General features: G+C 45.6%; 2 protein-coding genes across 2 annotated transcripts; both read left to right on the top strand.

Annotated features, from left to right (window-relative positions):
• Positions 1–221: 221 nt before the first annotated feature.
• prdm15 (PR domain containing 15) lies at positions 222–12,268 on the top strand. Its single transcript, XM_034550997.1, has 24 exons — positions 222–297; positions 848–887; positions 971–1,064; positions 1,454–1,607; positions 1,742–1,894; positions 1,995–2,100; positions 2,186–2,251; positions 2,459–2,656; positions 4,143–4,328; positions 4,426–4,520; positions 4,606–4,693; positions 4,839–5,006; positions 5,157–5,251; positions 5,388–5,519; positions 6,527–6,685; positions 6,796–6,959; positions 7,085–7,164; positions 7,760–7,879; positions 8,829–8,960; positions 9,091–9,174; positions 9,438–9,613; positions 9,699–9,779; positions 10,032–10,253; positions 10,830–12,268. Exons 2-24 carry the CDS (start codon positions 857–859, stop codon positions 11,364–11,366), a joined length of 3,321 nt encoding a protein of 1,106 aa, XP_034406888.1. The 5' UTR covers positions 222–297; positions 848–856; the 3' UTR covers positions 11,367–12,268.
• A 2,336-nt stretch (positions 12,269–14,604) lies between these two features.
• On the top strand, positions 14,605–23,326 carry ripk4 (receptor-interacting serine-threonine kinase 4). The gene is made up of 8 exons (XM_034551111.1): positions 14,605–14,892; positions 17,260–17,551; positions 18,367–18,515; positions 18,836–18,885; positions 20,257–20,415; positions 20,579–20,697; positions 21,230–21,470; positions 21,567–23,326. Exons 1-8 carry the CDS (start codon positions 14,711–14,713, stop codon positions 22,808–22,810), a joined length of 2,436 nt encoding a protein of 811 aa, XP_034407002.1. The 5' UTR covers positions 14,605–14,710; the 3' UTR covers positions 22,811–23,326.
• The last annotated feature ends 4,423 nt before the right edge of the window (positions 23,327–27,749 follow it).

Below are 27,749 nucleotides of genomic sequence, written 5' to 3'. Positions count from 1 at the left end.
TCTTACTTAAATTACATTGGACTGATAATACTTTGATGATTCTATACGACTGTGTAGTCATTATGACAAAGTTTAGACATTAAAGTTAATTTACATATCTTTATTTGTTCACTTAATTACACCACAACCTCCAATACTTGTAATTAACGCCTGATGGAGTCGGTTGGTATCGATTCGGACGAGACTACACTCCCCACAATGCACTCGGCGCGGCTCATTTCCGGTCCTGCGCCGTTTCTGGAGCGGATTGGAACCCGGAGTCAGGATTCGCTAAATGAAGGGTATTTTGCAGAAAAGGTAACGTGTTTCCCTCTAAATGTACACCGAGTTCCCGCAAAATGGCGACGCAGTTCTGTCGTGAAGCTGCAGCCGGTGTGTCCGGTTCGCCTCGCGCTTCCGTGCGCCGCCTCCACCGCCGACTGCACGGCGTTGAAGCGCATCGACTCCGGTTTGGCGGTTCGCGTCTCCGGTCCATCCGCCATGCCGACTGTTCTTTGTTACATTTTACCGACGACCAGCGGCTCAGATCGGAGTTAAAACCCGGCTAGCGTTTGGGAGCGACTCAAATCCTGGATCTCGTCTCCTGCCCGGACTGCACACATTAAAATGCACGCGCCGACTGTCCCCCTTCCACCGAAACCCCCGCTAATGTTGTCATAATACGCTGCTGTGTAGCGGGGAGACGTGTGATGCATTCAAGTGTCCCAGGTTAAATGTGCAGGCTGGGAAGTTCCACGCGCTTGAAACTACTTCCCTCCTGTACATGTGCATTTGAAGGCGTCCTGTGGGCCACTTGTTGTCTCTCGTGGCATGATGATGGTCTGATGAGCTTTTCTCCTACTTGTAGGTTGGCATAATGGCTGACCAGGAGCCAGATGAGTTCATCTGTGAGTATGAATCCAGCTCTCAGCTGTCCTGTTGACACCGTGTGACTGTGGGCTGCGGTGACAGGTGTGGTGTGCGTTTGCAGGGTGTGAGGACTGTGGCCAGTACCATGACTCCGAGTGCCCCGAGCTGGGCCCGCTGGTCACTGTCCAGGACTCCTTCGTCCTCAGCCGGGCCCGGTGAGTCTGAACCTCACTGACTGCAATCAAACAAGGGATTCCTTCTATTTAACTTCAGTCCATTTTCAGAGAGTAGAGTGAGAGAGTAAACTGACCTGTCCTTCCTGGAGAGGAGCATGATAATGCAAAGCCTGTCCAAGTGACATGTTATTCATATTTCAGACATTGAAGAGAGATTTTATGGTACTTGAAGTTACATCCCACATGGGCTAAATTCTTCAGGAAAATCCACATTTTATTTTAAAAAGCCTATGAAACTACAAATCAGTTCCTGTAATCACACAACACTCTGTGAATTATGAAGGAAATAATATAAAGAACATTTCACATTTTTATTTTTTGTGCAAGTTCGTAACAATCATACCAAGCTGCTCTTGTCCTTGTTCTAGGTCGTCTTTGCCAAACAGCCTGGAGATCAGACAGGTGGCCGATGGGCAGGAGGGGGTGTTTGTGATGCGCCGGTTGGTCAAGAGGACCCGCTTCGGGCCCTTTGAGGCCAAGAGGGTCCCCTACCTGGAGAAGGAAGGAGCATTCCCTCTTAAGGTGCAGTGTGATGAATCTGAGTTTACGCATAGAGCACACAGACACACACGCTTGATGCTCTGCTCTATCATAACTGCATGATATGGTCATTTACGCTTCCTCTCTTGTTACATCCTCCATCCTCCGATGGGCAGATCTTCCAGAACAACGCTGTGGTGGTGTGTTTCGACTCCAGCAGTGAAGAGGACTGCAACTGGATGATGCTGGTGCGGCCCGCCGACGACCACACGCACCAGAATCTGACGGCTTACCAGCAGGACGATGACGTGTACTTCAACACCTCCCAGGTGCGTGCGTCCACCCCGGACCTGAGCTTCTGTTGATCTTAAGATTTTAGTCATTCATCTCTAACGGGATATTGGCATCTTCTAACGTTTTGTTTCCCAGGACGTGTTCCCTGGAACGGAGCTGAGGGTCTGGTACGGGGCTTTCTACGCCAAGAAGATGGAGAAGCCCATGCTTAGGCCTCCACATCTACCAGCACCTCTCCCAGGTAGATGACACTGCGGCCCGGATGCTGTTGTAACGTGGCAACAGCGTGAGTTGTGTCTTATAGCTCGTCTCTCTTATTTGCTCAGATTTGGTGGAGACCTCAGAGACAACTGGAGCACACATGCCCCTGGTGGCTGAAGAAAACAATGCAGGTAAGATCGTTCAAAACCATCCATCACCTCCAGTTAGTGCGTCTGTTACATTGAGAGGGAAGCTGCGTCCGGGGTCATTTCGGGGTCAGCTGTCATTGACGGGGACTCACCGGGGATGGAAGTCTGTCCAAAGCTTCTCTAAGCTGAGGGAAACGCCACGTCATGGTTACACACTCTGATTCCCCTACTTCCCTCTGTGGATCGCAGGCGACATGCTGAGTCACCTGGATGAGACAGCGACAGCAGCGCTGCCCCAGGAGGAGGAGGAGGAGGAAAGCCTGGTTGACCCCGATGAGGAGAAGATGTTCGACCCCCCCGCAGCTCAACCGGTCCGCAAGAGAGGGCAGGGCCGAGGGAGGAGAGCTAAGGGACGCAGGCCCGGAGCCACGGCAAGCAAAAGCAAAGGTGAGAGAGGACATGACCCTGAGCGTGAAACCCACCAGAGTTTAAGAGAGAACTCGCTGGATATGTTGAGATGGGCAGCTGTTAAGGGTCTAGAACGTCCTCTAAAATCATCATAATTTTTGTTCATGAAGGAGCAAAACGCTTCTTTGAGAATCACTGGTGCTGGTGTTCAATGACCTATAATTAGTAATTCATCTCTGATACTATATTTCACATTGCAATACAGCTCTCACTACTTTTCTTTTCTCCACTTGCTATTAGATTTAGAATCAATTAATGCTTTCACAAGCACAGCATTTTCTTCGGTGTACTGGTGCTAAACATTAGCATAGTAAGTGTTGCAAGAATCCTAAAAAGCAAATATAGAATAGAGAAAAAATACTATGAAAGTACTATAAATATGTGTACAAGAAACATAAATATAGAATAAAAGAAAAATACTATACAAATGTGAAAATACAATAAAGATATGTACAATATATCTGCATTTTTAAATGGAAGCTTTGTGCACAAATTGTCCCATGGTTCACGGTACGAAGTATTAAAGAATATGCAATATGTGGTGTCAATGGGAGGGTCCTGGCCTTGTTGATGGAGCACATTGCTGTCACTCCACCTCCCTTGTTCCTACATGTTTAACACACACAACTCTGCACAATGTGCCTGAACCTGTTGCCACTTGATCCCTTCAGAGGTTGTCGGATGGCATTCTGGGAAAATGTTCCATAAATCTAACTGAGGCGGTCTGTGATTGCCCTGGGGACGAATGTGTCGGTGCACTGCTTTGGTCCAGATTAAAATCTGTCCAGTTACTAGATGTTCAATTCAGTTTATTTTGTATAGCCCAATATCACAAATTACAAATTTACAATCTGTACACATACGACATCCCTGTCCCAGGACCTCACATCGATCAGGATAAACTCTCCAAAAATAACCTTTCACAGGGAAAAAAGGGAAGAAACCTTCAGGAGAGCAACAGAGGAGGATCCCTCTCCCCGGATGGACAGATGCAATAGATGTCATGTGTACAGAATGAACAGAGTTACATAAACACATTACATGAATATGACAATGTATGAATGGACCTCCACAATCCATGAAACAGAAGGAGGTAGAGAGGAGGGGGGCGGGGTGCATCAGCAGGGCCAACGCAGGAGGCATCAGACACAGGTCCAATGGACCCTACGAGACGTGGAGGCACAAAGACTCCGGGGAGGAAGCAGAGTTAGTGCATTACAATAATGACCCACTGGCTGTGCATCATACCTTTTTACATAGTTAGCATTCAGCTCAAAGCACTGCTGTCCTGTTACAGCTCACATAACCTTTCTATGCCTCTTGGTTATTTAATGTAATATTAGTGAAAGGCCACATTCAAAGTCCTGGACAAAAGTGTTTAATTTACAAGCAAATAAGCGAATTTCCTCCAACATGTGTTTTTACTGTATTTCCTCCCTTGACATTGGGTTCCTGATGTGTGCAGATGTGAAGCCCTCGTTGGCGAGCTCAGAGTCAGCAGCAGAGAGCAGCAGCCTGCGGGGCTCTCCGGAGGGCGGGGCCGCCCCGAAGAGACACAAAGCCAGAGAGCACAAGAGGGTGTACCGCTGCTCCCTCTGCAACAAGGTCTTCCAGAACAGTAGCAACCTCAACCGGCACATCCGGTCTCACGGTACGCAGAGAATTCATCGCATACTTCGACTCCACTTAGTATTTCTAACGAGTGGAGGCGGAGCATTAAGCCTTCCCTTTTTGTGCATCGTCCGCAGGTGATAAGCTGTTCAAATGCGATGAATGCGACAAGTTGTTCAGCCGCAAGGAGAGTCTGAAGCAGCACATCTCTTACAAGCACAGCAAGAATCTGGTGAGTTAGTCTCCAGAGCAGCTGGCTCAGCAGCGTTTGGTTACCCTGCTCGTCAATGAGTCGTCTTTTCATGTGCTCCCAACAGCCCGACCAGGACTACAGATATAAATGCAACACGTGCGAGAAATCCTTTCGCCTGGAAAATGCCTTAAAGTTCCACAACTGTCGGACAGGTAGGTTAGTCTTTCAGGAACTTATCATCTCCTCGCTTTTCTTCCTTTGAAAGATGTTTCACATTACCGCCAGGGTGCCCTCCATCAGATGTAATCATCCTCTCTCTCTCTCTCTCTCTCTCTCTCTTTCTCTCTCCCTCCCCAGACGACAAGACGTTCCAGTGCGACATCTGCTCGCGCTTCTTCTCCACCAACAGTAACCTCTCCAAGCACAAGAAGAAGCACGGCGAGAAGCTCTACTCCTGCGAAATCTGCAACAAGATGTTCTACCGCAAAGACGTGATGCAGGAGCACCACAGGAGGCACGGCGTGGGTGAGCTTTACGAGGGGGAGAGCTTCGGCTTCATTTTGTCTTCGTCTCTCTGTGTGGAAAATGTGCTTTGTGTTCATGTTTAACAATCTGGGGGGAAATGGTTTAAGAAACATGGGACTGGATCAAAAACAAACGCATGTGTCTTGACAGGACCAAAGCACATGAAGCGAGAGGAGCTGGAGGCCAACGGAGAAGAAGGGACCAGATACAGGAAGGAGCCGTCACCCTGTCCCATCTGTGGCAAGGTGAGCGCTCCGCCCGGCAGCTATGAGTCATGGCAGCAGGTCAAAGAGCTGCAAACGAGCAGGACGGGGGGGGGGAAATGCATCGTGGGTGTCCAGCTAGTACTTCCTTCTGTGACGAGGGTGTTTGTGTGCTCAGGTGTTCTCCTGCAGGAGCAACATGAACAAGCACCTGTTGACTCACGGTGATAAGAAGTACACCTGTGAGATCTGCGCTCGCAAGTTCTTCCGCGTGGACGTCCTTCGAGATCACATCCACGTTCACTTCAAGGTGAGACGGGGCCCCGAGCGGCGGCATCTTTTTCTTTTCTCCGTCAGCGAGTGACAAGGCACATGCGTGGGGATCTCAAGAAAAACAGCTTATATTTGTTTCTCCAATTAATATCCTAAAATGGAGCATGAGTAGCCTACAGTGTGTGTGTGTGTGTGTGTATTTGTGCAGACAAAGTAGATCAGTGGCATGATGTCGGATCGTGATGCATATTTACAGTGGTGCAGAGTAACTAAGTACATTTACTCAAGTACTGTACTTGAGTACTATTTAGAGGTACTTTAATTTAAGTTTTTCTACTTCTACTCCACTTTAATTCAGAGCGAAATATTTAGCTTTTTATTTACTTATTGGGTTTATTAAATACCGGTAGTTCGATCAATGTTGCATATTCAGGTAAATAATACAAAATATAATAAGAAATACATCACAACGGTGAATTATTACAGATTAAGACAAACTTGACCCAAGGTACCTGACAGAGTGACAAGTAATGTAACCATGACCAGCTACTACAATAAAGTGATGAGCACATCTATCAAGCCAGTAATATATTATATAGGATTCTCAAACGGGCCTAATGCATAATGAGTACTTTTACTTTTTGTACTTTAAAGTATATTTTGATGAGCATTTTTACCATTTGGTATTGCTACTTAAAGTAAACTCTTAACTGGTTAAGAAACAGTCTATTATAACAAACTTATGTGCGCAGGGTATCATACATTCATCATTAAAGTTGCAAACCAATAATCTTTTGTTGTGCCTCTGCAACATCCTCGTATGCACAGCCATGTGACGAGCCTGAATTAGGCGCTCCGCTGAGTTTCAGCTCACTTCAACTCCCATGACACTCGTGCAATGTAACAGATGGACATACGGAGGCTCTGGAGGAAGAGTAGCGACGTATTCCTCGGATAGAACTAAATGCTGGATTAAATGATGTTTTGACTGCCCCTCTGGGTCCTAGCTGTCACTGAGCTGAATGATTGCTGTGTTTGCTCCAGGATATAGCCTTAATGGACGAGGAGGAGAGAGAGTGCTTCATCAAGAAGATCGGCATTTCAGCAGGCGACAGTGACGAGACGGATGACGACGATGAGGAGGAGGAGGAGGATGAGGAAGACGATCCTGAGCACCACAAGTACAACTGCAAGAAATGCCAGGTAAGCTTTGTCCTATTGCACGAAGCTACGGGCAGATGGAGTGACACAAACTCACTGTGTGTACCCTGGTTATTCCCCTTCACACAAATCCACGAACCTCCCTCCCCCAGCTGTCGTTTGCGAAGGGCAAAGAGTACCTGAGGCACATCCTGGAGCAGCACAAGGAGAGAGGCTACGGCTGCGGGATCTGCAACCGGCGCTTCGCCCTGAAGGCCACGTACAACGCTCACCTGGTCATCCATAGGGAGCAGCTGCCTGACCCCGCGGTGCAGAAGTAGGCACCGCTCATCGTTGGCACTCCAAAGGCCATTTCAAAGTGACATCGTAAACATCAAATAAATGACCGTGAGATGCAAAGTAATTGTAGTCATTTAACATTCTGCTGATGTGTCCCTGAAGGTACATCCACCCGTGTGAAATTTGCGGCCGGATCTTCAATAGCATTGGGAACCTGGAAAGGCACAAGATCATCCACACTGGTGAGCGGCGGCGGCCCGAGATTCGCTTCATACATGTTTGTCTCATCGTGAGTGTGATCTCGAAACCATTCGCCAATGGAGGTTTCCTCCTGAGGGAGATGGTTCGAGACAAAGGACATAAGTACATTATGAGCCTGAGTATTGTCAAAAGAATGCATTGATGGTGCAAACGACTCGTATTTGCACGTTAGTCTTCCAATTGTGATAAATATGTTTCACTTCCCATAATGCTCTGGGGATTGGAATGTAAGCAGGAAGTGCAACGTTGCCATGGGGTTATGAGTCAGCTGGGAGCTCCACCTCGACTATATTCTGTTCACATTACTTGCACCTCCTAAATGGGATTATGAAGATCTGAAGTTCTAAAGTGCACTTTAAAAAACTTTATTATTGGGTCTCAAGATGATGTATACATGCATTACAGGGGAGAGATACTGGAGAGAAACATTAGATACAGGAATGAAAAAGTTGAGCTGTTTTGGCATAATAACATGAAATGAAAACATAAGTTAGTCACAGACACACGTGATGAGACAGAAAAGCATTTATTTATTTTGTATTGCACGTGCTTGCTAACACGTGTTTGGTCGCCCAGGGGTGAAGAGCCACGGCTGTGACAAGTGTGACAAATCATTCGCAAGGAAGGACATGCTGAAGGAGCACCTGAGGGTTCACGACGACATCCGGGACTTCCTGTGTGCGGAGTGCGGGAAAGGTCAGGCCCTCGCTGATGCAACACACTTGTTTCTCACTGTGTAAAGGGCACCGTCAGCTCGGAGGGATCTGTGCTCCGGCGGCCATGTTGGTCTTAATTAACAATAAGGTGCGGTCAGCTGGCGTTGCCGTCTTGAGGCAACCAGAAAGCGATTGCACCGTTGGCCAACAAAAGCCTGCTCTGAAGTCAATGGTGCAGTATTTTCCTGCTATTTAAAGAGCACATTGTTCAGTTAGTAAGCTATGCCTCCACTGCTTATTACACATACAGCAGCTCTCCGCCTCAGTTGGTCAATGGACAGCAACACATGGTAAAGTGCCCCCCCCCCCCCCCCCCCCCCCCCCCCCCCCCATAACAAGTACACAGCATAAAGCTCACAATAAGTCAATTATTGGGCCGTACCGATTAATTGGAAGCATCGCTCATAACACTGACATTCAAATTAGAAATCAACATTTGAATGCTGTGCAGCTTCTTCTTTTTTTGCATTTTCCTTCATTTAAACCTGGTACTTCTTCACATTTGCAGGTAAGTTAAGGCTACACTATATTATAGTATTCATAACTCCAGAGTGTTGTAAATTCTTAGTCAACCTGAATTGGAAGAAATGTACGTAATCCTTTCCAAAATTCACAACATGTTTTTATCTTAAAATTCTGCTTTGATCAATTTAAAAACAGAATTTGCTGCAGGAAAAAAAAAACGCTCAAATCTGCCATTTAAATAGCGATGAGCCAGCTGCATCTGGAAGGAATGCAAAAGGAATGGGAGATTACACTGATGTTGGTTTTATTCATGTTACGCCCAACACAACGCTATGATTAATTACCAGACTTGTGCCCCTTGCGGCGGACTTTGCGTCCAGGTTGTGTGACGTGTGCGCTGCAGATCATTTAAATAGGCTGACGTTTGGATCATCGCGATATCGAGCAGATCTTTTCCTGTGCAGGCATGAAGACCAAACACGCGCTGAGGCACCACATGAAGCTCCACAAGGGCATCAAGGAGTACGAATGTAAAGAGTGCAACCGCAAGTTCGCCCAGAAGGTCAACATGCTGAAACACTACAAGAGACACACGGGTGAGACCAAGTGTTTCAGACCACCAAACCTGACACGGGCGTAGCATGTGATCGCTCGTGTGATGTGACGGTGAAAACCTCCCAGAAGAGAGCTCGCTGTGACTGTTTGTCTGTGACTCTCCGCTTGCAGGTATCAAGGACTTCATGTGCGAGCTGTGTGGAAAGACCTTCAGCGAGAGGACGACTCTCGAGACGCACAAGCTCATCCACACAGGCGAGTGTCTCTGCCAGACCATGATGAGTTAAACAGACTGATGCACACTTCCCAGGCTCCTACACTGACCGCTACAAGTAGTTTAACATTGAAAAGAAGAGAGCCGATTCTGCAGCCTGATTGTTATGCAGCCAGAATAAGAATTTAAAAAAGATGAAAGGACACTAAAAGTTACAGTTATGTGCAGAAACCTTTCTTTTTGTAAACTTAGGCTAGGCTAATATTTCTGACTAGTTTTGATCAAAACACTTTTCTCTCTGCAGTGGGTAAGACCTGGACGTGTGCCACGTGCGACAAGAAGTACCTGACCGAGTACATGCTGCAGAAGCACGTCCACCTCACCCATGAGAAGGTGGAGGCCCAGTCGTGTCACCTCTGTGGGACCAAGGTGTCCACCCGCGCCTCCATGAACCGCCACCTGCGGCGCAAGCACCCGGAGGTGAGTCCCCGTTGGGAAACGGGTCCCCGTGTTATTGGCGTCCCACTGGTGCTTTGTGTCATTGTTGTCCTTTTTGCGCCTCCAGGTGGTGTCTGTGAGAATGGATGAGTTTGATGATCTTCAGGAAGCATCGACAATCAACGAGTCGTCCATCAGCATTGAGCAGGTTGGATTACAGGTCTTTCACACATGATTCCCATTTCATATCCATGAATCGGATGCTAAAATGATGCCGACATCTGGCAGACTGCATCATGTTCCTTATCCTCTCGTCCGCGCATCAGCTTTTTTGATTGGACGCTAAATGTAGAACTATATCATGTAAAGACTTCCTGTTCCTTCACATTTTGAGCTATGGCACAAACGTACTGGTGTGCCGTGCATCCTGCTGACTGAAATGTTTCCCCTCCCTCCACAGCCCACTCTGATGCTGGAAAAAGACGGCATGCCCCAGGAGAGGCTCGGCCGCCCGTCCCGACACCACAAGAAGAAGCAGCGAGTTCCGGCTGAGCCGGAGCTCTCCGAGTCCGACGAATACGTTGATTTCACCGAGGCGAGGCACGAGGCCATGGCGGAGTTCAGAGCCGTCATTGTCGGCGACGAGACCGAGACTAGCTCTGCCGTGCAGAGCATCCAACAGGTAGACATGATGATCTTCACAACAGTTCTTGTTTTATTCTCAGAATAAATTGTCCAATCGCTTCTTTATTTTTATATTTCTTTCAAAGCTGTTTTTTTTTGCTAAAGTTCCAAATGCCCAGAAGCACTGATGATATATATTACAATATCAGCCGTTATTAAAGTGGAATAGCATGACCCTCTGAAAGGGTAATAATGAAATACAACCTGAGTGGGTTTACTAAAACTGGCAAATTGACAGACAATGTCATAACATCACATTAACCAGTAATTATGTGTAGTTTTACATATAACATGAATATGGATAAGTACATATATGTAAATGTATGTATATAATTTGAATATACATACGAGTATATTAACATTATGTAGCACCTTTGCAGCTGCTTAAAATAAATATGTATGTATGTATGTGTATATATATATATATAAACTAGCCTTGATGGCTAAATCTGGCACATTTGTGTTTATTCAGTTTATTTAATTCAATTAGTGGCTTTATGTGTGTTGCCCCTTCTTAAATAAAACAAACATAACCTTGAAGTATAAATGTATTTCTTCCCCGCTGCTGTTTCAGGTGGTGGTCCTGGCCGACCCCAGCGTTCCATCAGACCCCAACAGCTCGGTGGGTCTGACCAACATCACCGTGACGCCCATCACCAGCCACGCCCCGGCCCAGTTCACCAGCCTGCAGCCCGTAGCCGTGGGCCACCTGACGGCCAGCGACCGACCCCTCACCCTGGACAACTCCATACTCACCGTCACCTTCGACACCGTCAGCGGCTCCGCCATGCTCCACAACCGGCCGGCCGAACTCATCCCAGAGACGGTGGGCCCCGGCGGGGGTGCGTCTTCCCAGTCGGTCGCCCACTTCATCAACGTCACAACTCTGGTCAACCCCATGGGCCACCAGTTGGAGGCCCAGACTCTGGCCTGGAGGCCCGTACCGCCGGCCGAAGGCGGCCAGGTCTCCCGCGCGGTGGAGGGAGCACATGGGGGCGGTCAGGAGGTCCAGAACCAGAACCAGGGCCCGGAGCCAGGCAGGCCCATCCAGAGCCAGCCGCCTACACCGCAGCAGCAGGGCGGCTCCACGCAGCAGATGTTCGGCTACTAGGGCAGAGACTGGAGGTGCTGGTCACCTCACACTCACAGATATTGTAATATAGTAGAATAGATTTTATCAACGTCACCCTGATGCCTCTCCAGCCCCATGGACGTGAATGACAATTATAATATTTTTTTTATACTGACAAAACAGTCACATCTGTAAATAACTAACATAATATTAAAAAGAAGAAGAGAGAAATGGTACATCTAGCCTAAATCAATGACCCAAAGCAGCATGTGAAATATTCAAATGCCTTACCAGCCTTTTAAAAGCGTGCATGTTTTTAAGATAAATCTGCTGAAGTATGAAAAAGTACCAACCTGAAAGACACCTTTGGTGCAGTGGACCGTGCAGGTGGTGCGTCACAGTTGAAATGTTATTTTTGAATGCTGTAAACTGTATTTACTGGTGAGCTGGAAGTACTGGAAGAGTTTTTGTACTGTTATTTTCAAACAAAATACCTCTTTGAAGCTGTTTTTTTAATTTGTCTGCATATGAATTGAGTTAGTCAACAGTGAGGAATATCAGCGGCAAGGCGATGGAGCCCGTGTGCGTGTGCATGTGCGTGTGTGTGTGTTCTCTGCAGAGAGTTTGTTAAAAAAAAAAAAAAGAATGAAACAATCAGTTGAATCGCAAAGGTTTTCTTTCCCTGTGCCAGGTGTGGAATTATGAAAGATATGCATATCTTCCAGAGATGAATCACAACTTCCATTCAAATCCATAAGTTCACCAATAATTAGTTATTTTTTACAAAGTATAATAATTAGCAACAATCTGGAAAGAAGAAAAAAGTAACCCTTAAAAAGGATAACATCGGCATCTCGTCTCCTAAATATGAAAGAAAATTAGTAAATATTGCCATATTTATGTGTTTTCCTTCCAAGATAACAAATAGCATTCATTTGCAAAATAAAAAAGATTTTTTTGTTAAAACATGAATAGCTTTTCCCCGGACTAAAGTTCTTTCTTTCTTCTCGATCTGAGGCCAAACGGTAATTCTCTTTAAAGATCTTGTGTCTTTACTGTAGCAACTCAAATGTATGAATACATATAAAACATGTTTTAGTTTTCTAAAAAATGCCCTTTTTTTCCTAATTCTAAATTGAGAGCCAAATAATGACAAAAGCTTTTGTACTGGATGGAGACGGCATTCTTCTCTCCACCTTCACTTCGCTTCTGTGAACAGCACCGAGACCACATAAAGGTGTGGAGGAACAAATATGATTTTTTTATTTGTTACAGTATCATTGTGAGATTAAATACCGGACACAAGATAAAGCATTAGGAATGAAGTGATGGTGTGGCAGTAAGACAAAGAGAGAATTAGACTCCGTGATAATATTTTATATAAGTACAAAGCCGTTGAAACATTTTGGTATTTTATAAAAAAAGCACCAGTAGCAATTGGATGTATAATCTTGGACGGCATATTTCCCATCATAAACCTTGTGCTGTGGCCTTCATACTCTCCATATATTGAGATGTCACCCAGCACTGACCTCCACAGTTGAAGAATGTAAAATTAGCTTTATCTTTATGCATATGTTTTCATAAATAGATATGTCTTATCACAGAGCCAAATGCTGTTCTGTGAACCCTCCGCTAGGTGGCGGTAGTCAGGCAACATCCTGCACACAGGCGGAAATGTAATGTTTTAAATATTCATAATCAGTGAAATGACCAAGACCAGCAAATACTCTAAAAGGGGAGGAGAAAAATACTTTTTCAAAATAGGATTAGCAAGATGTAGGAGACCGATTCATCTGGAATCAGACGTACGCTAAATGAACAACCAGCACGTGTGTGTGTGTCCACACTCGTGCTTCAAATTAATAAGCCCCTCTCTATATGAATGAGCCCCGAGGGAACCAACTGAAGGAAGGCCAGCGGAAAGTAGCATGGACTATAAACAATATGCCAGCACACGTCTGAGCTGCCACATGCTGAGATTTACTGTGTGGCATTCTACAAACACGAGAGACTGGCTGTGGTTTTGTACATCTGGTGACGGATCCACCTGTTAGTTTGTGAGGGCTTTATGATTCCTTGGGCTCACTGGTGCTGTCAGACTTGCTCCTGATTTATTCTCTTGTTTTCCATCAGAGCAGATGGAGAGAAAAAAAGATGTGATTTAATTATCACAATGATCAAAGCTGCTCTCTCATGCTAATCAAGAGGTGTGAGGCCGCCCAAGAGAGCACCTTACATGGGGGGTGGGCCCTCTGTTCACGCCCTCTAAACAACTTCAGCCTTTTAACTGCTGTTCATGTTAATGCAGCAGCCTCGGAGGGGAGGGGGAGGGGGGGGGGGTCAGCCTGAAAATATACACTGGTTCCTCACGGACCAATGAGGTCTGCTTATTGGGTCAACAGCCTTGCTGGTGACATATATACAATCATCCCGCACGCCCCGTCCGTCCAGTTTCCTGCTTCAAACCTGGGGAGCCGGCTGGCATGATGAGCTCATGTGTTATTCTGCTGGAGCGGAGGTAAATAGAGAGGTGGGGTTTTTCAGTTGCTGGTCATTAGAAAAGCCAACCACAACACAGAATAGCTTGTTTTTTAAGAGTGCTATAAGGTATGAGTTACAGTTTCTGTTTTAGGGCCTAAATTTGACTTGTGATGGCTCTATGAATTGCGTGTTTGATGTCTTCTATGACCTTTATCACATTTATGTCAGCTTATAAAGCAGCGCAGCCTGAGATAAGACTGGTTTAAGCCAGTCAACAAATAAATCATTTACAACCTCCCACCAGAGGACGCAGCAGCTCTGCTGCTCTCCTCTTTCTGACCCTGAGCTAAAATTGCATTGAACTTCATGTCATAACAACACCCGGCTGGTAAAAAGAACGTGAGAAGATGAGTCCACACATTTTGCAAACCATCTGCTCAATATCACATAACCCACCTCTTACCCCTGGGGTCTTTGAGTTGGATAATGGTCTCCAGTGGGACAAAGGTGTGTTCTATGAAATGACACATTCCTTGGTTCATTGTGTGAAGATTATATTCCCCCTTTCATGGCAGACACATGAGAGCGCTGCGGGGCATCTGGAGAACTGTCTGTCTCAGGACACTGTGGCAGCGTGCGGTCTTGTTGCTTGTCTTGTTTCTGAAAGCTTTCCATCTCTTCCACTGTGTTTCAAAACCAGGAAGTGGTGTCACAGCACCAGGCCCGGCCCCTCTCTTCACCTGAACAGGGGGAGGGGCCTCACTGAGCTTGACAAGGGGAAAAACAAGGAAGAGCTCACAAGCAGGCAGTTCAGTGTGTCTGTTCACAAGCCCAGGTTGTGCCTTGGAGACGGATATAAAAGAGGAGTTTATCCAGCTGGTGGGTTTCTCAACGTGGATATGGACGTACCGGATTCTCCCCATGGGAATATGGGGCTGTTGAGGACCTTTCACTCCCCTGAATTTGGCAGCTGGGAGAAAATAGGCTCAGGTGGATTTGGACAAGTATACAAAGTCCGGCACGTACAGTGGAAAACATGGCTGGCTATCAAGTGCCCTCCCTGCCTTCATATGGGTGACAAGTAAGTCCCAGCTGTTGACTCACATGGATTACCTGTAAAACAATGCATTTATGTTCATGTAAAATGATATGAAGTAGGATAACATAAGTTATTTCTTTCATTTTTTTGTGTACTCCTTCTCTGGTCCTTCCGAGTACCAGATGAGAGTCTTTACCCAGCTCCTACCTGTTAGTTTGTCTCTGGAGGACCAGTTTGTGACCAAAAAGCAGACAGACGGAAGCTTACATTTCAACTCTGTTGGTGAAAAGTCATTCATTCTTGAGAGGTGAACACCAGGCGATGTGTGACTCACCTCCTGCTAGTCTGGGCACACAGTGCAGCTATTAAAGGGGCCACAGCAGCAAACCGAAGGCAGTGCTTTTTTATATCTAGGCAATGTTAAGTTGTGTTGCAGGGACCACTGACATGTTGATTCACCCCCATTGAGAGCCTCAGCTGTTTACTTTATCCAAACCATACCCGACATGAAAGGTTCACCGTCGATTTCCCCAATCAACAGCGACGGGTTTATCTAAGGGCCCCAGGGAGTGGCGTATTAAACATATGTGCATTTCATTAAGAGAAGCAAAGTGGTCTTTATTCCCCTCAGGCTCAGCTCGAGATGGCATCTGGAATTCTTTAACATTTAGCATAACTATTGTATTTCCGCTCTGCGTGGAGGCCTCAAAAAGACCTCCATATGTATATGGATGTGTGTGTGTGTGTGTGTATGTATATATATATACATACACACACACACACACACATAAATATATATATATATATATATATATATATATATATATATATATAGATATAGATATACATATACACACACATAAATATATATATACATACATACATATGTGTGTGTGTGTGTGTGTATATATATATATATATATATATATATATATATATATATATATATATATACATACACACACACACATACACACATAGATATATATATATATATATATATATATATATGTATATGTGTGTGTGTATACATACATACATACATACATACATACATACATGCATGCATGCATACATGTATGTATGATGTGTGTATATATATGTGTATATAATATGGAAATGAATTATTCTGGGCTGTGAGTAGACATGCTGGGTTTACCTGTGTTCTTCAGATAGATGCCCCCTCACAATAACTCTCCGTGCTCCAGTCCCCTCAGAACCTGTAGTGCCACTTAAAGCGTCCGCTGATCCCGAACCAAGATGTTATCATCTCTATCATCTGCAAAGTGCATAAACAAAGCCATTTGACTGCAGCCTCCATTGCCCCGCAAACAGCATCCTGCAACAGGGACTCAAAGCCACCTTTGTCTGCCTGTTGGCAGTCGCTGTGTGGCACAGACAATAAAAAAAGCTGAGGAACCGGTCTTACCGGGCCTCTCGGTTAAAGCGGGGACATTGTTTGGTTTTCGAGGAGCTGCTCAAGGAGCACTTGGGATTAGATGACGGATTTAGCAAACAAGTGCTTGCCCATCCTCCCGTGTTTTGTTTGATTATTTCTGCCTGGCAGATTTTGGAGGCGTGGGCCTCCTTCATTTGTGCAGAAGGACAATTTTATAGCCAGGCTCCGTTCTAATAGAACATGACTCTATTAGTAAGCTGATACACTTTGCACATAATAGACTCTTCTGTCCTTCTAATTTCATTTCATGAATGGCAGAACAACAACAGAATACCCCAGACCGGCTCCCAGCTAATTCTGCCTGTGAAGCACATACCAATGCAGCCGTTAGTGATTTATCCTTCTCATCTGTCCTCATTAAGTGTTTGCATTTTCAAGGGGAAAGGGAGAAATGTGCGCTGAGGTCATGGATGACCTGCACACGTTGTGTTTGAGGCATGTCAGCAAGGGCCGCTGGACTGATAAAGAGAGAGCTGTGCAAAGGTTGTGCAACAGAGAACAAGAGCTCTGTTTAAGCCTCCTGGTGCATTCCAGGCTGGTAATGGCCTCCAGACAGTCAGGAGCTCAATCCACATACTCTGATCTGACCTGTGGTGAGTTCTAGACGTCTGCAGAGGTCACCGCTGAGGTAAACGCTGGTGGACATTTTACATCGCTGGGAACTCGGTAATGGTTCCACCTAACGTGCTCGAATTTGGGTACAGTTATGAAAAATGGTTCCTGCTCAATGAGCAAAGCATGACCTCAGAATCATTAGGTTAATGTTAAGGTAGATTTGATGAATACCTGTGAGGCCAATGGGTGTGGAAGGTTTGGTTCCAAACCAGATTAAAAGACAATGTTTCATCTAATTTCAGCTGGAAATTGCGTAGTTACCGGCACAAGAGCCTGACTCACAGAGTAGACACAATTAATTGTAGCATTCATTTGCATTATCTTCTAAATCACAGGGAACGCTTGGAGCTGCTGGAAGAAGCCAAGAAGATGGAGGCCGCAAAGTTCCGATACATCCTGCCTGTGTACGGGATCTGCGACGACCCCCAGGGCCTCGTCATGGAGTACATGGAGACCGGCTCCCTGGAGACCCTGCTGGCCACCGAGCCGCTGCCCTGGGAGCTGCGCTTCCGCATCATCCACGAGACCGCGGTGGGAATGAACTTCCTGCACTGCATGAGCCCGCCGCTGCTCCACCTGGACCTGAAGCCGGCCAACATCCTGCTGGACGCTCACTATCACGTCAAGGTAGGGAGTTTGTTCCAAAGTGGCGTCATTAGTCATTAGTGGCGTTTTCTGTCAGCCTGTAATGAGTGGAAACAACAACTGTGCACGTGTCTATTTATTTTTTAAATGTCCTAAAAGAAAACACCACATCAGAACATCTGCAATATGTAAAATAATTAATGATTGTGAGAGATTGTCCTCAACCATCTCATTAATATCATATATATATATATATATATATATATATATATATATATATATATATATATATATATTTATAACAGGGTCCTATGAAGTGTAATGATTTTTTTTCAAAGCTGGTTGAAAGTAAGAGTCATGGGGTTATTGAGGGAATTTCAGCCTCGAGGTGGTTTGCTATTCCTTTTCATCCTCTTTTGAATGACGGCTCGCCACACGCTTTGGGCAGACAGGTGTCTCCCTCAGCCTTCTGTCCAACCTCTAATCAGCCCTGTGTGCTGTGAGTGATGGGTGGGAACCAGCGCTTCTGGAGTTTTATACGTGGATGTAAACACCTCATCCGAGCCTGTCCCGACAGGATTAACTCCGCTCCTATTAACCCCCCCTCCCTGTGAATGTTAGTGTGCATGAACGTGCATGAACGTGCGTGGGCGTGCGCTCCTCCGCACAAATGTCAAGGGCCTCTCCTCTCTGGCAGGCTGAGACACGGCTGTGTTGCCCTCATCATGCCACTGAGTGCACATAATGGGAGCTTAGCATCCTGTCACACTCAGAGGGCGAAGTTAGTCATCAATGCCACGGTGCTCCATGAGAAAAAGCTCTGTTTGAGGGTCTTATCTGATCTCGCCCTATCTCAGATATCTGATTTTGGCCTTGCCCGGTGGAACGGCCTGTCACGGGCTGATGACATCAGCAGAGACGGCTTCTGCGGCACCATTGCCTACCTGCCTCCCGAGAGCATCATTGAGAAGGACAGAGTGTCGGACACCAAGCATGACGTATACAGGTTGGTTTTGTCAGCTCTTTGCATGCCACCTTTTTTTTGTGAATGTGTTTTTTTTCGTGGGAGATTTATTTGGTAGCCAAACGATGTTTACTATTTTAAAGATTGATTTCTTTAAAAAAAGTTAACAACGTTTCCATGAAAGGAGATAAACATTTATCATCACATTACGATTTAATTATTTTAAAAATCTGACAGCGCTGGTTTTTGTGGGGGACGATTTCAACAACAAGCTCAGCTTGACATAGAAAACCTGCCAATTTCTCTGCAGCAATATGTTTGATTTCTTTATGTGTACTGACATCACTCAATTTCCTTTCCAGTTTCTCCATTGTCATTTGGGGGATTCTCACTCAGAAGAAACCCTACCAAGGTGAGACTTCTATTCTAGACTACTATACAGCTGCTATGGAGTTGAACTGGGGCACAGGGGTGCTTTAAAGGGGACATATCACACCCACTTTCTACTCAAACACATTTAGATGCTCTAATGTTCAGAAATACATATTTTTTCTCATACTGTCTGTCTGACTATAACTGTATTCACTCGCGGGTTTGTCTCTTTAAGCCCCTTTTCATGGTATGTCCTATGTAAGCTAAACATGCTCACAATGAGAATGCTAACGTGGTCATACTTAGCAGGTATCATATTTACCATGGTCACCATGGAGGTTTAGTGTGTTAGCATGCTAACATTCGCTAATTAGCGCAAAGCTTACAAGTGAGGATGATGCAGGTGTAGATATTTTACTCAAAACAGTAGATTAATCTTTCTGACTCATTTATTTTACTTAGTAGCTGATGTATTCTACATTTGCTCCATCATTATGTAAATAATCTTGTGAAAACAAATATTCTCAACCATAACCCTTATCTCACTCAAGTCAGAGTTATGATATGGTGTCTTATACTTTCTACTTTGTGTGTGTGTGTGTGTGTGTGTGTGTGTGTGTGTGTGTGTGTGTGTGTGTGTGTGTGTGTGTGTGTGTGTGTGTGTGTGTGTGTGTGTGTGTGTGTGTGTGTGTGTGTGTGTGTGTGTGTGTGTGTGTGTGTGTGTGTGTGTGTGTGTTTGTGTGTACAGGTGCTGTACTGTATGTGTTTACTCAGTGCATTCCAGTGCAGGCAGGAGGTGCTTGGCTAGCAAGTAGAGTGTATTTTCTCCCAGGCGTATCAGGTAGCAGTTCATTCCAAGGAATTTGGCTGCTTTTATAAGAGCAGTGTTCGAATGAGGGTTTCCAAGTTGGCACTGGCACCACCTATGTTTGCCTAGACTAATTAAAACGTGAGAAATGGCCTGGTTACCGTCCCTTCCCTTCTTCCTCCTCCACCTGCGACTGGTATTATGGCCACAATAGGAGGCGAAGCACCTGTGATTAAGGCCTCTACCTGTTTGTTCTGAACCACTGACTTGGCTAATCCCACAGTGAGAAAGAAGGAGGCCATGACTGGGAACTCTTGAGAGCTTTTCCCTTTTGCTCCCATGGGAGACAACAGCACGCACACACACACACACACACACACACTCTTATCTGAGAACATGGGAACGCTGTGCATATCTATACAGGCACTGGCTCCCACCAGCACTTAAGATTAACGAGTCATATTATATTGTGTTAGTCTTCAAACCGTATGTCCTCATCAGACAATATACAAAGCCTCTACATATTGTGTTTTATTGATGTAGGTTTTAGTCTAAGTGTATTAGGGATGAAACTGAGGTGTCTGATTGTTTTTTTTCCCCTAGGTGAGAATAATATCCTTCAGATCATGGTGAGGGTGGTGAAGGGGGTGCGTCCCGACCTGGCTGCTGTGTCCCGCTGTCGGCCCTCAGCCTGTACAGGGTTCCTGAGCCTCATGCAGCGCTGCTGGACCACAAACCCCGATGCCAGACCCAGCTTCCAAGGTAAATTTTCTTCGATCATACAAACAAGCCACTATGAAACCCAAGTCATGCTGACCCTTTAATTAAACACTGTTAAACCTCCTAAAAAGCCTCCTGCTTTTCCTGTTTTGGTGCTACCTCCCTGCTTGTACTCAAACGTGACCTAGAGCTCTTGTCCTTGCAGAAATCACATCTGAAGCCGAGGAGCTCTGCTCTAAACCTCAAGAGGAGCCCAAGACGACCTTATCTACGTCGACGTCGGAGTCGGAGCCCAGGTCGCCTAACGCTCTGACTAGTGACCAGGTACGACACCACGGCCCCAAGGGAACGGCTCCCAACGATGTGGTCTTCTCTGGAGGACCTAGTCTGTGCTTTTTTGTCAAATCTTTGTCAAATGCTTCGTTGCTTTGCTTGACATTTTCCGTTAATGTGTAACTACACACCCAGACATCGGGAGGCTTATCGCTAAGTTGCTCTAGACATGATTATGACATGATTATGATTCTTCCAGTCATCTGTTGTGCAAATGTTTGAGCCGGAACAAAAGTTGCATCACAAGCGAGGAATGTTGACTGATGGGATTGTTTGGCGTGAACGGCGCTCGGTCATTTCCGTGGCGTTCCTGATTGTTGACAGACGACAGTTGTTATTGTCTGATGGGACACAAGATGAGCTGTTTTGAACTTCCTGTTCAAGTGGATGGAAATAATCACACGGCCAACATTCGATAGTAGTCTTAAAAGAGCCGCCGCCACATACCTGAGTGTAGATGTAACGCTGCCGTGTCAAAACACCGGCTTGACCAAATGTGCTGATCTGGCTTTTTGCTCTGCAGGTTAAAGAGAACAAGCTGGTGCGTCCACAGTCAGCCATGTTGCCGGAAAAAGACTACAGCCTGTCGGAGCTGTTGAACCAGGTGGATTCTGGGATCTCGAGGAGCTTTGATCGCGTGAAGGAGGATAGTTGCCACAGCAAGGAGAACACTTGCAAGAGGCTGTCCGGCATCTCCTCTGCTGATTCCGCCTTCTCCTCCCAAGACTCTATCACGCTGTCTTTTGAGAAAGAAAACACATGTGGTAAGAGCCGATTAAAGACCTACAAGAGGAACTATTATTCATGTAAACCTAACAACAGTATACGATCATGACTTTTTTTGCCTCGAACACATCCAGATTCTGCCGAGGTCCAGAGGCGGAAGCTGTGCGAGGCCATCAGGACCAAAGACACGGCCAAACTGATGAAGATCCTCCAGCCTCAGGATGTCGATCTTCTCCTCGACGGGGGAGGCAGTCTCCTCCACCACGCCGTCGCCTTGGCCAATGAGGAGGCTGTCAAGTTCCTCCTCCTGAACAATGCCAACCCCAACCTAGCAAACGCCCGTGGCTCCACCCCCTTGCACCTGGCCACAGAGAGGCACCTTAAGCCCCTGGCAGAGCTTCTGCTTGGGCGACGCTGCACCAACGTCAATGCCAAGGACGAGGACCAGTACACGGCTTTGCACTGGGCGGCCCAGAACGGGGACGAGGCCATCACGCGCCTGCTGCTGGACCGGGGGGCGGCCATCAACGAGACCGATGGCCAGGGACGCACACCTGCTCACGTCGCGTGCCAGCACGGCCAGGAGAACGTAATCCGGGTGCTGCTGAGCCGCGGTGCTGATGTTCACGTCAAGGGGAAGGACGAATGGACGGCGCTCCACTTGGCCGCCTGGCAAGGGCACCTGGGCATCGTCAAGCTGCTGGTGAAGCAGGCCGGCTGCGACGTCGACGGGCAGACGACAGACGGCCGTGCGCCGCTGCATCTGGCTTCCCAGAGGGGGCAGTACCGAGTGGCGCGTATCCTCATCGAACTCGGGGCGGATGTTCACATGACGTCTGCTGGTCTAAGCGCACCCCTGCACGTGGCGGCAGAGACGGGCCACACCAGCACCTCTCGCCTCTTGATCAAACACCAAGCGGATATTCACGGCCAGAATGCCAACGGACTCACCCCTCTGCACCTGGCCTCCCAGCGAGGCCACCTGGCCACTGTCAAGATGTTGATAGAAGAAGGTGCGGACCCCTACAGGTCCGACCAGGCCCTGCGCACCCCCTGCCACCTGGCAGCGGAGAACGGTCACTGTGAAGTCCTGAGAGAGCTGCTCCTTCACTGTCCAGGTGGCGGCGCTCTGTTGGACGAGCAGGGACTCAGCCCACTCCACCTGGCACTGCGAGGCGGATACTCAAACATCGTCACGATGCTGCTGCCGCAGGAGTGCCGGGACTTAGTCACCGAGGGCTCGGTGCAGCCGGCGGCCGAACGGTCTGCGCCGCCGGAGGCTCAGCCGCTCCAGAGGAAAGTGGTCATTCTCAAACTGACGGAGCACAAAGACTGCCCACAATCCACCAGCTCACAATGCGCCTCAGCACCCTGCTAACGAGAGCAAAGACACTGCCCAGGCTGTATAGAACGACCCTCCCTGTCTTTCTTTTATACCCCGCTGGTGCCTCAGTGTTGGGCTCGAGGGGTCGTATCAAACTTAAGAGAGTTTCTTTGGACTTAAATGCTCTTTCAGCACTGTAGGTATTTCATAACGGTCAAAAAAGCTTTAATGTATATATGTACACTGTGAATAGAAAGTATAAATACTCTGTTGTGTTCAAATTTTTACTTTTTTACTTAACAAGCACAATTTTCTTTTTCTTTTTTTACTTAACAAGCAGCAGCATCATAATTATGATCAGGTAACCTGTGGCCTAATGGGGACGTTTCACTGTAGCGCACTGCAGCTGGTATGCCTGTCAGTCATATTTAAGAGAGCACAGACTTAGAGGAATGCTGTAGATCATCAGAGCCATTGATTTAACAAAAAGAAAAAACAATGTTGAAGTTCAGTGTTCTGAACCTGTTACATATCAGTGCTGCATCATCCATTAAAACATTTAAAACCTTTTATTTTGTTTGACCTCGTCGCTTTCTTTCACATTTAATAACCTGAAAAATTGTCCCGCACATTCTGTTTCTGCACACACGCGTTCTGTTTTCAAGACATACATTATGCTGTCAGTTTCATAACATTATAACCATGCAAAAGAATGAAGGTTATTTTCTTGTGTTCACTCTTCATTCTGTTGATCGCGTACTCTGGAGATTAGCAATCATTACATAATCACATTGAAAAACATGTAATCAAAGTAATAATATGAACAGCTGGTAAAATACACAAAGTGTCAATATTGTTTTGGGTGTAAAGAAATTCTGTGAACTTTATTTCTCGTAGTTGCATTGATAGTAACAATATAGATGTGATTCTGGAAGAGTCTGGAAATGTCTGGTTTAGGCACCTTGAAAGTGACTGAAAAGTGGTTGAATTTTACTGGATGAATCCTGTATTAAAGATGAATTCTGTATTAAAGATGCAGAAACATGGGCAAAAGCTTATTCACGCACTATTAGGACTTTGTTTTGTTGAAGCCAATGTACATTGTGTCAAAACAAACACATGGATTTTGGTTTTAATTCAATCCAAATTGGTCTTTGAAAACGAACGAGCACGGACCTGTTGATAGACGCAAAGCACTTTAAAAGGCTGAGAATGAAAAAATCTTGGTCCTCCACATTTTGTTTTCATTTTCTTGAAAACTTCCAACTCTTCATGTCTCTGCAGGCTTGTCAGAGAACGCGTCTTGTTTCGGAGTCAGTCAGTCTCGCCACCGCTCCACCTGCATGTGTGTGTAAGGCAGGGTTGGCATGTCTGCATCTGCAGCCCTACCTGTAGTATTATTATTTTAATGCCTCTGCTCCAGACCCCACAGAGCACGCTCAGGTTGGCACAGACCATGGGAACTGCCCCCGAGGGGGATCACAGGCTGTGAGATGATGGATGAGTGAAGAGGGGTGCTGATGTTCAACCTGGAACTCCAGCCTGTTGGCTAATTCCTTAGACCACTTGTCCTTTTCATCACTCTGTAAAACCAACATGCCATCCCTTAAGGGCTCGGCTTTTCGTAATCTGAGAAACGGAGCGTTCGCTCTCAATTGTCCCATTTTTATAGCCGGTGTTCGCCGGAGAGCCTGGAAGATAACTGGTGAAGTGTGTGTAACCTGAGGCCCCCGTTGTGTGTACACAGCAGTCTATCCTGCCGGTTGCCTGGTGATCTGTCTCAGCTCCAGCTATGGGGAGGACAATAGTTCTGCTGTTGCCTAATCTCAGCTCCTATTGCCTGTCAAGCCTGCTGTCACGTTTAATAGACTGGTGGGTTTGTGTCATACAGTAACTTACAGTAGATGTTATCTTTTTCATTTTACAGTTCTCTCTTCTATTGACAACTAACCAGGGACAATGTCATTTAAAACACCATACAAATGGGCATTTATTTTCTGATAGATTATTGTTTACTTTAATTTAATTTTTTTTTAAATGTAATGACTGTACAAACATGAAATGTGTATTCCATAATTTATAGATTTAAAACATCTAAATCTATTTTGGCCTCGGAGTCAAATAATTTGAGATAAAAATAACAACTCCCAACAAGAATATACAGTAATGCAATTTAGCAGGAAGATCATTTCTAATGACCAACACGTTGAAGGCGGGGCTACAGTTATTACCATTAGATATTTTAACACAATTTGTTTGCCGAATATATATCTTCAGGGTTTAACTGTCTCCATACATTAGTCATTTCTTTGTTGTTACGGTCAGTTCAGAGTTCAATCTGCTCATCACACGTTGATGAATGATGGATGAGGTCCGTCCCCCTACCTTCACATTAGTCACAGGGCCAGGGGGAAGGAAACCGGTCTGTTCGGTCTCCATTATGCTAAGGAGAGTCATGCTAATTTTCATGGTTCATACATGTACTTTGGTATTCTAAAATACGATGTTTATATACTTTAATGTTCAAAAAACATATTATTTTTCTCCTACTGTATGTCTGAATATTCCTGTATTTATCTTCTGTCTGAAACACTCCATTTTAGCGCCTGTCTCTTTAAGTTTGTTGTCGCAAACCAACAACAATTCATTCAACATTTATTTTGATAGTTACGGTTACTTTTAAGACAAACACATTATCAGTGTAAAATACCTGTAATAAATTGTTTATTAAAACTGTCCTTATTAAAGTAAAGTGGGTTAAATTAAAGGTTCTTCAGGATTGCAATACTTCTTCCATCACTGTCCTCACAATCGTAGAAGGACTGAGCAGTAATGAGATGAATAAGTCTGATTAATCAAAATGACTTCAGCAGTGGCAATGTAATGAACTAAATGACCTTTAGAGTGGTATTTAAAATGCTACCTCTATCTACACACATCATTAGATGCTTCATCAAAAGATGCAATAATGTACCATATTGCAGCTATAATTCACAGTTTCTAAATAATTGTCGCGTGGCCCAGTCGTCTGGACTGCTGAGAGTGTCTCCAAGATTGCAAGACTTCCTTCTCTTTCACAAGAGGCGTCTCGTCGCTCCTTTGTTTGATTATGATCTCTGATGGACCAACAGCAAAGCCCTCATGAGGCCCTCCGCACTGAAAAGGCGGGTCAGGGGCTGTAATCTCTATAAAGGGAACACAAATCAAAGTATATCTTTCAGAAATAACCACTTTAATTTAGCCTTTCGTTTCCACCACACACACACACACACACACACACACACACACACTGCTTTCTTTTGATTTCAGATGACCTGGAAACCGAAGCAGCAGCCAATGGGAACAACATCTGTTCTCCACTCTGTGACTGGTTGCTGAGAGAAAAGAGCTCCGACACGCTGCTTTGGGCTGTTTTTCCTCCCCACTCCTTTTTCTTTTTTTTTTCTTCCTCTCCCCTTATTTTAACCTCACAGAACTCGCTGAGCAAGATCTGAGGCAAGCTGCAACATGTGGATGCAGCGTCAGCGTGTAAAGATGGATGTGGCCGCACTCAACTATAAGACTTATGGTTAATAAGCAAAGGGTGAATGCAGCATTGATATGTCGGAAAGTAATTCAATGATAAGCATGAGAGAGGAAGATAGGGTCCTTACAGGTTAATAGGTCAACATTTTAACTAATTATATGTCACCATGAACATTTCCCCAGTTCATTACTTAGATTAGGAAAATGATTTGACGGAGAAATAACCACGCATGGCCAATTATTACATTGTAACATTTTCTTTAACAATGACTAAAAATGTTTTGTCTCATCATGGTCACATTAGGAGAGAAAAACAGACTCCTGAAGGTGAAGTCTGAGAACATAATCTCTGTGTGTGGTGAGGTTAAAGGGGGGGGGGGCATCTGTGAAGCTGAAATATCGCCACACAGTAACCAGTGTGTTGCTACTGTGTCAACACCTGTTCCTCTGGGACGTGTCTCAATCGGTTTCCAGATGACATCGGTCTTGGCACCCTTTGATTCCAGCTTTGCCATAATATGATGTGTTCATAAATGCAAATGTGGTCTGATCTGTGGAGGCAGCATGACATCATATGATGGTGTCTGCTTATTTAGATGGTAGTTGGGCATATAAACCATGTATTGGCATGAACTTTACTAGGGTTTGAGAATAGTTGAATGTTGGCAGCCTGCTAGTCAAAAGGAGGCCTCTGTGTGACTGTGTGATCGAGATAAACAATAAAGGCGGCTGCACAGCTGACCGTGCCCCGGCTGCCAGATAAACACACAGCGTACAGTACAATGTGAGCCTGTATCCCGCTGGTGGCTGCGTTTCGGCCTTCTGGTCCAGGACATGTAGTGATGTGCAACATGTAAAGTGTGTAACCTGTGGAATATAGCTGTATTGCGCAACTATTTATCTTCAAGGTAGATAGCACTTTTTTGGGATCACGGCGAGCTTGGGACAGTGCAGAGCGAGAGAGATATTCCATAAACTTTTTGGTGGGCTTTAAAAAATAATAATAACCAGGTTTATTATATGTCTGAGATCATTGTATTGGGTCAATACTTTCATGCGTCTTTTGGTTGTAGTTGTACTGCTGCACTTTGGCCAGCAGGTGGCACAAACTCTCTGTAAGCTCTATGTTTGTGAGCCTATTATAGCATCACCCCTGAGTCACATTCCAGCACTTAACCGCCTTCAATTTTTTTTTTCTTTTCAACGACATCAGTTTATCATGCGCGCTTTCACTGATTATTGATTGAGGTAAATCCTTTCAGAGGAGCCACAGCTGTTCACGCATGCAACAGGAGAGGTGTGGTGTGGGAATTGCATAATGCTGGCAGTCTAGCATACATTAAGATGCAGAGTGGCATTCTTTGGATCATCCTGGAATACATAAAGCAGCTCATGACACATGCAGGATACACTGAACAGACATACCATGACACGTGCATCATGCTTTAGACTACAATGGCCCGCCATT

This window comes from Cyclopterus lumpus, chromosome 14 (assembly GCF_009769545.1).
Source record: "Cyclopterus lumpus isolate fCycLum1 chromosome 14, fCycLum1.pri, whole genome shotgun sequence".
Taxonomy (NCBI): Eukaryota; Metazoa; Chordata; class Actinopteri; order Perciformes; family Cyclopteridae; genus Cyclopterus; species Cyclopterus lumpus.
This window is presented reverse-complemented; position numbering and strand designations above follow the sequence as displayed.